Source organism: Elephantulus edwardii, unplaced genomic scaffold (assembly GCF_000299155.1).
Source record: "Elephantulus edwardii isolate Elephantulus edwardi_28Jun2011 unplaced genomic scaffold, EleEdw1.0 scaffold00268, whole genome shotgun sequence".
Lineage (NCBI taxonomy): Eukaryota > Metazoa > Chordata > Mammalia > Macroscelidea > Macroscelididae > Elephantulus > Elephantulus edwardii.
This window is the reverse complement of record NW_006400018.1, coordinates 2,371,437-2,382,304: the sequence shown is the minus strand read 5'-3', so window position 1 is coordinate 2,382,304 and position 10,868 is coordinate 2,371,437. Positions and strand designations below refer to the sequence as shown.

General features: G+C 57.6%; 1 protein-coding gene across 1 annotated transcript; it reads left to right on the top strand.

Moving 5' to 3' along the window:
• The first annotated feature begins 874 nt into the window (after positions 1-874).
• TMEM132A (transmembrane protein 132A) lies at positions 875-10,847 on the top strand. The gene is made up of 10 exons (XM_006899844.1): positions 875-1,085; positions 1,238-1,456; positions 2,635-2,966; positions 3,468-3,617; positions 4,652-4,847; positions 4,949-5,092; positions 6,801-7,003; positions 8,257-8,536; positions 8,935-9,126; positions 9,553-10,847. The coding sequence occupies exons 2-10, from the start codon at positions 1,430-1,432 to the stop codon at positions 10,588-10,590; spliced, it is 2,562 nt and encodes an 853-aa protein (XP_006899906.1). The 5' UTR covers positions 875-1,085; positions 1,238-1,429; the 3' UTR covers positions 10,591-10,847.
• The last annotated feature ends 21 nt before the right edge of the window (positions 10,848-10,868 follow it).

Genomic DNA, 10,868 nt, shown 5'->3' with positions numbered 1-10,868 from the left:
TCAGTGGTCTCTTGACCTTCAGAGTGTTGAATGTTTTGACTGTATCCCAGATTCCTGGTCTTCATCCCACCACCTGGACACTCATGGCTTCAGTCTCGCCCCGAGCCACACCACTTGAACACCCAGTTGGAAGAGCAGAAGGGAGCAGAAGCAGCTTAGGAAGGTGGCCTGGAGTTGTCATGACGACTCTTATGCCCATTCCTTTCTGGCCAAGGACCCCGGGTCAGAGGGAGGGTCTCCACTTCTGTGATTGTTTACATCTACAGAGCTCATCTCACAGTTGTTTACCTCACTGGGCCCCTGTGGGGAGCGTGAACCCCAACAAATGCCTCCTTGATTTCAGAGGCAAGTGGGCAGGGGACAGGAATAGAGGGCGAGGAGGCGCTGAGAAGGTTTCCCTAAAGAGAAGAAGGATGAGGTCCTGGAAGGTGGAAGAGGAAGTGGCTTGGAAATGGACGTGCCAGGATTGTGGTCTGAGTCCTGGACTCTGATTCAGATTCTACCCCAGAGACTCGCTGCTAGTAGGGACTCTTCTTGTCACTTTGGTCATCTGTGAAATGGGAGACTCCCCCAAGGCCCAGGTCATTGTTGTTCAGTGTCAAGTAGGAACTGACCCATAGGTGACCCTCCAGCAGGTTTTCAGAGACCGTAAATCAGAAGATTGCCCATCGTCCTGTGGAGTGTCTGGTGGATTTGAACCACTTACCTTTGGAATTGCAGCACAGTCTCTTACAACTAGTCCACCAGAGCGCCCTGAGCCTAGGGTGCAGGGTTTGATTTTAGGTCACTGCCTCGGTGGGCCAAGATAGTGCCCAGTTCAGCCCCTGGCAGGCCAGGAACTGTCACCTTCCACCTCTTCTCCCTCCGCAGTGGACTGTGAGCAGGACCCCCGGGACCCCATCTACCTGCCAGCAGCCCTGGAGCTCCTGGATGCTCCTGAGCACTTCCGGGTGCAGCAGGTGGGCCACTACCCACCGGCCAACTCCTCCTTGGGCTCCCGCTCCGAGACCTTCCTGCTCCTGCAGCCTTGGCCCAGGGCCCAGCCTCTCCTCCGCGCCTCCTACCCGCCCTTCGCCACTCAGCAGGTAGGAAGGGGGCCAGGGGTTGGGAGCCTGGGGTCTGCTGTGTGCGGCGCAGGGGTTTCCAGACGGCATACTGAGGCCCACGCAGGCTCACTCTGCAGATTGGAAGCCTGGCAGCCCGTCTTCCCAGATCCTGTTTCCCATCCTCCTTCCAGGTCGTGCCTCCCCGGGTCACGGACCCCCACCAGCGGCCGGTCCCCTGGGACGTGCGGGCCGTGTCAGTGGAAGCCGCAGTGACTCCCGCAGAGCCCCATGCCCGCGTCCTCTTCCATCTCAAAGGGCAGGATTGGCCACCGGGGCCTGGCAGCCTGCCCTGTGCCCGGCTCCATGCCACACACCCTGCGGGCATGGCTCACCGAGCATGCCGTTTCCAGGTGAGTGGGCAGGCCCATGGCCAGTGAAGGTCGTGGCATGGAGCTTCCCTGGGGGCCCACGGCCGGGCCACTTAGGGCTACGTGCTAGGCTCCTAACTAAAACGTCAGTGGTTCGAACTCACCCCTTGAGCCCCAGGACAAAGATGAGTCAGCGTCCCTCCATAAACATCTACAGCCCTGGCCCCCTGTGAGACTGTTCTTTTCTGTCCTGCTGGGTTATTGAATCAGAATTGACCTGATAGCATTGTGTCGGGGTTTGATTTGAAGGGATTCAGTCCCTGTGTTTAACTTTGGGCAAATGACTTAAAATCCCTGAGCCTCAGTTTCCTTGTCTGTAAAATGGAATAATAACAATTCCTATGGCTTAGTGATAAGCAGTCACAATGCAAACCCAAAGGCATGTGGTTTTAACCCACCAGCTGCTCTGTGGGAGAAAGGTGGGCAGTCTCTTCCCATGGGATTGGCTGCCTCTGAGGGTTAGCTAAGAGCCAGTTCCTAACAACAGCATGTCCTGTGGACTTGGAGTAAGAAATACGTGTGACGCTACGAGAATAACTCCGCACAGTGCCTGGCACAGAGTAATCACTCAGCAAATGTGTGTATTATTGTTATTATTACATTCATGGCCCCTGTCTCCATTATTGGGGCCAAGCACAAGAATCCACTGGACAGTGGGATTTGGGGGCCTCTGAGATTCTGAGAGAGACCTGGAATGGCATAGATATTTAAGCGCTGGGCAACTAATCAAAAGTCTGGCCATTGAAACCCACCCAGCAATGATGCAGAAGAAAGGCCTGGCAACTGCTTCTGAAAGGCCACAGGCTTGAGAACCCTGTGGAACAGTTCCACTCTTCACTCTCGTGGACGCTGTGGGTAGGAATAGACTCGATAACAGTGGGTTTCCGGCATGAAGAAGCAGCTTGAGTTATTGTCAGGACAGCCGTGGGGCGCAGTGCAGCTGGGGCACCGAGATTACCTAAGCCTGCGGAAGACTCTGTCATTGTGGTCCCATGAGAGCCATGCACTATCACCTGGGACACATAGCTGGCCCACACTGGCCGTGTCTTTCATGGACGGGTCCCTCCAAGTCCGGTTCTCTGCCATACACGCTGGTCGTACTTGCGCACCTGCCTCCAGCCCCCTTGCCCCCGTCAACCAGGGCTGTCATGTCTCCACAGCTGTCCCTGGGCGCCTGCGTGGTGGAGCTGGAGTTCCCCTCGCACTGGTTCGCCCAGGCCTCCACCACGCGGGCTGAGCTGTCGTACACGCTGGAGCCTGCAGCCGAGGGCCCTGATGGCTGTGGCCCTGGTGTGGAGGAGGACCCCGGAAAGCAGGCCCTCCCAGTGGGCAGTGTGGAGCTGCGGTCGGCGGACCCCCCACAGTTCCAAGAGGTGCCCCTGGACGAAGCCGTGACACTGAGGGTGCCTGACGTGCCCGTGCGGCCCGGCCAGACTTTCAGCGCCGCCCTCCTCTTGCGGCACAACTTCACGGCCAGCCTCCTGACCCTGCGGTGAGCTCCAGGCCTCTGGGATGGGGAATGGGGGCTAAGTGTCCACAGAAAGACCTGGCTGGTCCATGCTTCTCTTTGATGGAACACTAAACTTTTGCAAAACACCTGGCCACTAAACCTGCCCTTCGCAGCAGGCATGACCTTGAACTTGGTGTTAGAAGTAGGGAGGCCCTCCCCTCCCTAGCACCTCTCTGAGACATCCCTTTTTTGGGGGTTAAAAAAAAGATACATATTGTAAACAAACCAGTATAATTTTTTTTTAAAAAGAATAGAGGAGAACATAAATAAATATCAATAAAAAATAATATATATGTATAGCAGAACATAGACCCATGCATCAATTTCTGCATGCTCCAGTAGTAAACTCTGGTTGCATTCTTGACACCAGAGCACAGGAGCCCTCGAGTCTGTGGTCCCCTGTCCCTTGTCTCCTCCCCCTTCAGACCTAGTCCCTGGCTTAGTGTCCATCTTGATGCACTGGATTTGTGTCCTGTCCTCCAGGATCAAGGTGAAGAAGGGGCTGCATGTGACGGCTGCCCGACCAGCCCAGCCCACCCTCTGGACGGCCAAGCTGGACCGCTTCAAGAGTTCTAAGCATCACACCACCCTCATCACCTGTCACCGCACTGCATCCTCAGGCCCAGACTCAAGGTGAGCCAGCTCCCTTCTTCCTGAGGGGCGGAGGAGGAGCCCCGTTTTGGTGGGCAGATCTGTGGGGCTTAGGAGGAGGGGACAGCCAGGAGGCCCATTTCCCCAAGGGAAGCAGGCGTGAGAGCAGACTTCCAAGGAGCTGCACGCAGCGTGTGCATCACTGACTCATTCATTCAGCTACTGTTTTTCCACCCTCAGCCACATGCTGGGCACTAAGTCACCTTATTCCAGGTGGGGCCATCCCGACCTGCCACCCAGGTAGAGCCCTCACAGCCACTATCCTGTCCCGGCCCACACAGACTCTTCCTGGGATTTCAGAATTCCCAAAAAGCCCAGCATTCCCTGCAGTTGTTCATATCCACGAACTCTTTTTATTTCTGCCCTGAGCCTGGGTCAAGGCCATGGGCTTTGTGGCTGCCCCCCGAGTCTTGGTTCTGGTTGTTTGGGGATGAATAACAGTAAACCTCCTGCTCCATGTCTTCCTACTAAGCCTCAGTTTCCTTTACTGCACAACGGGGATGTAAGACATCGTGCAGGGTTTGTAGAGATTCAGTGTCTCTAGCACTGGGGGTTTCTGGCACCTAGTGACGTTTGATCAGAGGAAGCTGTGAAGGTTCTGTCTGAAGGTGGTGAGTCCAGTCCTGGGGCTGCAGGTGGAATAACCCCTCTTCATGATGGAAGTTGGTGTTAGGTGCTTCCTGCCATCCCAAAGGCTCTGGAAAGTGGCTGTGTGAGTAGAGTGGTCCAAAGACAGCAAGTGAAGCTGATGAGCAAAGTGAAGGGCTGTATGTATCCTGTAGAACTCAAGAGTGGATAGGAGCCTGGGCTCTGGAACTGGAATGCTTGCGTTTAGATCCCAGCCCTGTCACTTACGAGCTTTGGGACCTTGAATGAGCAATGGATGCAACCCCAGTCCCTCAGTCTTCTCATCTGTAAAACGGGGATGACTGTCGTGCCTCATTCATGAATACGTGAAGACTTGGGATAGTGTCTGCAGCTCACAAACACTCAGCCCCTCTCTCTTCTGCCTGCAGCCCCCTTGAACTGGCCGAGTTCCTGTGGGTGGACTTTGCGGTGGAGAATGGCACTGGTGGGGGTGTGGCGGTCACTCGTCCTGTCACCTGGCAGCTGGAGTACCCTGGCCAGGCCCCCGAGGCAGAGAAGGACAAAATGGTGTGGGAGATTCTGGTGTCAGAGCGAGACATAAGAGCCCTCGTCCCACTGGCCAAGGCAAGGAGCCCCCCCACCTCTGACTGTCTGGGCAGGAGGGTCAATTCCCAGGGGTTCCACGAGCTGAGGGGCTCCAGACTGAGCTTCTTCTGTGCCCCCAGGCAGAAGAGCTGGTGAATACGGCACCCCTGACTGGAGTGCCCCGGCACGTCCCTGTGCGCCTCGTCACCGTGGACAGTGGCGGGGCCCTGGTGGAGGTGACAGAGCACATCGGCTGTGAGTCGTCCAACACACAGGTCCTGCAGGTGAGCGGCTTGTGGCAGCCCCACGTGAGAATGCATGTCTGCACGCGTACGGGTGTGCCCCTGTCCATCTCCTTCCCCACTCGGTCCCCGTGAGGACGCTTCCGCCAGACAACAGAAACCTTATTCCAGGGGAACCCTGGTTCATCGCCTTTTGTTCCCACCTGAGGCAGGTGGCAGCCGGGTAACCTCAAGGGCCCCCAGCTCAGGTTCATTGTTGCATTGGGGGTGTCCCTGGGTGGCACAAAAGGTGAAGCATTTACTTTGAGCAGAAAGGTTGGCAGTTCAAGCTCACTTCAAAGTGCGTCGAAAGACAGCCCTGGTGATCTGCTTTCAGAAGGTCAAAGCCATAAAACCCGATGGAAGGGTCCTGCTTTGCACACACATCACAGTCGATCTGACAGCACTTAAATTGCATTTGCAAGTAACCTGCTGCTGAAGGGGAATAAGTAACATGGACTCAGGATCAGAAAGTTTCCCTTTGAAAGGCAACTTGGCTATTTAGCTATGTGATCTTGAGCAGACCTGAGTCTTAGTTATCCTGCACTCAAAACTGTTGTACGCATTTTAAAAAGCACCTAGTGTAGTATGTGGATGGAGCTCTGGTGGTCCACTCTTAAGGTGGCTGGTTCAAATCTACCAGCTGCTCCACAGGAGAAGGAGGAACAGTCTCCTCTTTGGAGATTTACAGCCTCTGAAAATCCACTGGAGAGTCAGCTGTGTTCTGACTACATGGGACGGAGAGTGAGGGAGTGACAGACTGCACGTGGGGCATTTGGTTGTTAACCGACAGGTCAGCAGCTGGAGGCCACCAACTACCCCTCGGAAGAAGGATGAGTCACTCTGCTTCCATGAAAATGGACGGCCTCAGAAACTCCAGGGGACAGCTCTACTCTGTCCTAGAGAGCTGTTGAGTCAGAAGTGACTTAACACTGAGCTTTTGTTTGTCTTCAGATCATATCGCGAAGAAACAGGGATTGTTGTTAGGTGCTGTCAAATATGATTCATAGTGACCCTGTGAAGATCTGAAGCCTGTCTTGTTCCATGCCTCTCCCTCTCTCATACACCTGAGCCCATTGCAGCAGTCAGTCCATCTCTTCTCTGACCCTCCACCTTTCCAAGCATGATGTCCCTCCCCAAGGAATAGCCTGTCCTAGCAACATGCCCAAAGTATGTGAGGCAAAGAAACAGTGTTAGCTTCTGCCATTTGATTAATATCATAATTAGAAAATTCTTATTATGGGAACCTTGCAATGACCTTTAAAGTACAATAGTTTTGACGGTCTGAAGGGGAAGCAGGGAGCTTGTACACACACAGATCCCAGCCACCTGCCTGGAGGAGGTGTCTTTCTCCCCCTGTGGTGGCACTTCGGCCTCAGGTGTGTGGCTTCTACCTGGTTCCCACCTGAGAGCCGGCCCCTCTGCCTTGCCCCTCAGCCTCTGCTTTCTCCAGCAGCAATGACACAAATGAGGAGCTAGATTTGTGAGTTCAAATCCCTCCTCTGCAGGTTGGAAGGCTGTATTGCGGGGTTTTCCATGTGAGCCCCAATGAACTCATAAGGTGACTCCATCCCTCCAGGACATACCTGATAGCACAACACAGGCTGCATTTCGGCTGCCCCCTGTCTTGAGTCGCTGCCCAAGCTTCCCTGTCCAGCCCATAGCCTTGTCCATGGTGCAGCCTACCCTCCCTTCCCCTGCTTTCCTCCAGGTGTCTGAGAACTGTGACTCTGTGTTTGTGGCCGGCAAGGAGAGCCGGGGCGCTCGGGGCGTTCGGGTGGACTTCTGGTGGCGTCGGCTACGGGCCTCCCTGCGTCTGACGGTATGGGCCCCGCTGCTGCCCCTGCGCATCGAGCTGACCGACACCACCCTAGAGCAGGTCCGAGGCTGGAGGGTCCCTGGCATAGCTGACGGGTGAGTGGACACCTGGGAACCCTGGGAGGCCTTGAGCATTCATTCAACCATGAACCCCAGTTGGAGTCTGAGACATTGTCCTGTTGTTCACAACACCTTCCTACTCACCCCTGGCCCTTGCCATCAACCTCTGACCATTCTCTGGTCCCTTTCTTTCTCTGCCCTATATCTGTCAGTAGCAATTCTGATCATGTCTGTGTACTCTTCCCTTTGCTCTGAGAATGTAAACTTCATGAAGACAGGACTTGGGGGAGCTTTTCATTTCCTGTTCTTTCACTGGTCCTTGGATGGCACAAACTGCTCAACAATGGGTCTAAAGCTGCCAGTTGGTGGTTTCCAACTCATTCCATAGTACAGAAGAAGAAAGGTCTGGCCACCTGCTTTCCCAGGGCTTACAGCCCAGAAAACCCTCTGAGCAGTTCTGTCCTGTAATACATGAGGTTGTTGATTAATTGGATGGCATAGGTTTGTTTTGGTCTTCTATTCACTGCTGTGTCCTCAAAAGTCAGAGATAGTACTGAAGTCAATAAATGTTGAGTAAGTCCTAAGGGCTTCCCCACTAGAACCAGAGGATCAGGCAACCCCTGGCCTCTGGGAATGAGGCCCCTTGACCTCTGAATGATGGTGGTCCAGTTAGGAATTAGGTGAGGGTGAGAGCAAGTTGATACAATTAGGAACGAGGGCTTGAGGAGTCAGCACCTCCAGGTGTCTTAACCCCAACAGGTGTTGGTGTAGGTGCATTTTGATGAGCAGGACTTCAGAACCTCTTGATGGGCAAAGAAGGACTTGGCCATTAGGAGGGCATAGCCTTTGGCTAGGGTGAGGGGGCGTGTGGGCCACTGAGCCCAAGGCTGTTGGGAAGGGGGTGTGACCTGCTTTGATCCCGCGCCCTAGAGACGCAGAGCACCAGACCGGCTTGGGAAGAGGCGTGGCTCGCATTGCTTGTGCCCCGCCCTCAGGGCAGAGGCTCATGGGGAAGGGCGTGATTTGAATTGACCCCGCCCACACGGCCATAGCTGGTGGGGGCGTGGCTGTTGTTGAGTCTGTCCTTCCATGCCCCGCCCACGGGGCCCTGAATCCTAGGCTGGCGGGGAGGGGGCGTGACTCGCCTTGGCTGCCCCGCCCACGGGGCCCTGAATCCTAGGCTGGTGGGGAGGAGGCGTGGCTCGCCTTGGCTGCCCCGCCCACGGGGCCCTGAATCCTAGGCTGGTGGGGAGGAGGCGTGGCTCGCCTTGACTCTGCCCCGCCCACAGGGCCGCCGAGCCCGAGGCTGCCGCTGGCCTGGAGGACGCTGAGCGGCGCGCCCGGGGCTGCCGGCTGCAGTACCAGCGCGCGGGCGTGCGTTTCCTCGCCCCCTTCGCGGCCCACCCGCAGGACGGCGGCCGCCGCCTCACCCACCTGCTGGGCCCGGACTGGCTGCTGGACGTGTCTCACCTCGTGGCACCGCACGCCCGCGTGCAGGACCCGCGCATAGCCTCTCTGGAGGGTGGCCGCATCGTGGTGGGCCGGGAGCCCGGGGTCACCTCCATTGAGGTGAGCGAATGAGGGGCGCTGGAAGCAGGCGTCTCTGGGAGGGATGTAGGTGATCCTCCAGAACACATGACATAGGCAGGTGTGAGGTGTGTAGGAGGGGTCAATAGAGTGCTTGGGGAGGGTGTACTCTCGTGGATGAGGTTGGGTGAATGAGGAGGCCCATGTGATGGATCATGTCCCCAAGGGTGGAGGACTCTATGGGAGGGAGCACGTGCGGTTGAGCCTTGAGAAAGAAAGGGCCTGGCCCCCAGGTGGGAGCCTGTTACCCTGGTATATTTAGCTCAGGTGGTTGGGCACCTGCTGGGAGCAGAAACAGGATCCTTTTTTAGGGGTGGGAGGCTGGGGTCTCACAGAGGGGAGAGGCTGTGTGCAAGGCCATCACCCCCTTCCACCCTCAGGTGGCGTCCCCGCTGTCCGACTCCATCCTTGGGGAGCAGGCCTTGGCAGTGACAGACGACAAGGTCTCCGTCCTGGAATTACACGTGCAGCCAGTGATGGGCATATCGCTGTCCCTGAGCCGGGGCGCTGCCCACCCCGGGGAGGTCACAGCTACCTGCTGGGCACAGTCCGTCCTCCCTGCCCCAAAGCAGGTGACAGTTGGGGGTCAAAAGGGTGAAGTTGATATCTCCAGATGGAGGCTGATGGCAGAAGGGGATGGGAGGAAGGGAGGCCCAGTGTTCCAGCCCCTCAACCCAGGGTTTTCAGAATGAGGACGTACTTCCTCACTGTGAGGTAGGGAGCGTCTCATGGCTGGAGGTGACCAAGCAGTGGCTGGCTGGAGTGTGGCAGCGGGAGGTTGACTAGGTGGCTCTCACCGAGGACCCTCCTGATGACCCCGGGGCTGAGTGGCAGCAGATTGACACTGGTCCCCTCTCTCCCCGTGTTGTGTCCATCTGCCTGTGTCTTTTGTCTTCTCTCTGCTCTCTCCTCCATGTTGCCTGTCTCTGTGGGAGTGGTCTCTGTGTGCATGTGTGCGTGCCCTTGCGTGTGTCTGCCTGCGTCCGTATGCCCCACAGGAGGTGGCCCTCTCCCTTTGGTTGTCCTTCTCCGACCACACGCTGGCCCCAGCTGAGCTCTACGACCGCCGTGACCTGGGACTGACTGTCTCCACTGAGGAGCCTGGTGCCATCCTGCCAGCAGAGGAGCGGGGTGCCCAGCTCGGGGTGGTGGTGAGTGGGGTGGGCACTGAGGGGCTGCCCCTGCATGTGGCTCTGCACCCAGCCGAGCCCTGCCGCCGGGGCCGCCACCGAGTGCCCCTGGCCTCTGGCACTGCCTGGCTGGGGCTGCCCCCTGCCCCTACCCCAGTCCCTGCCCTCCCATCCAGCCCTGCCCGGAGCCCACTGGCCACGGAGGCCAGCGTGGGTGCTGAACATCGGGCAGTGGGCAGTGGAGGGGGCAGTGGGGGTGTGAGGGGCAAGTTTGAACGGGTAGAGGAAGAGGCTGAGGCCACGGAGGAGGAGGAGGATGGGGATGAAGAAGAGGAGATGGTGCCTGCCCCGCAGCGGGTCACTGATCTAGAGCTGGGCATGTATGCCTTGCTGGGCATCTTCTGTCTGGCCATCCTTATCTTCCTGGTCAACGGCGTGGTCTTCGTGCTACGTTACCAGCGCAAGGAGCCCCCCGACAGTGCCACCAACCCTGCGTCCCCCCAGCCTCACAACTGGGTCTGGCTGGGCACTGACCAGGAGGAGCTGAGTCGCCAGCTGGACCGGCGGTCCCCTGGCCCACCCAAGGGGGAGGGGGGCTGCCCCTGTGAGAGTGGAGGAGGAGGGGAGACCTCAGCCCTGGCACCCGGCCCCACTGCGGGAACCACCACCAGCTCCTCCAGTACCCTGACCCGCAAGGAAGCTGGGGGGCGGCGGAAGCGCGTGGAGTTTGTGACGTTTGCACCAGCGCCCCCCACCCAGCCACCTGAGGAGCCTGCAGGGGCCCCCGCTGTGCAGTCCATTCTGGTGGCGGGCGAGGAGGACATCCGCTGGGTGTGTGAGGACATGGGGTTGAAGGACCCAGAGGAGCTGCGTAACTACATGGAGAGGATCCGAGGCAGCTCCTGACCGCATCCTGACCCCGCATCGTCACAGGCCACCAGCCTGCGCGGCAGGGCGGCGTCCACCCCACCTCCCGCCTGCCTCCTGCTCTGGTGCTTGCTGGTCCAAGTCCCCTGCCTGGTCCCCTCGAAAAGACTCCCACCCGGGCCCCTGTGCCCTGCCCCTATCCCAGACCATGGTCATGAGGAAGGGCTCATGCTCCTTATTTATGGGAATCATTTCATTCTTTGTTGGGTACAGAATAAACCGAGAAGGAAATCAGAGCTGCCCCAGCTCCCTGTGTC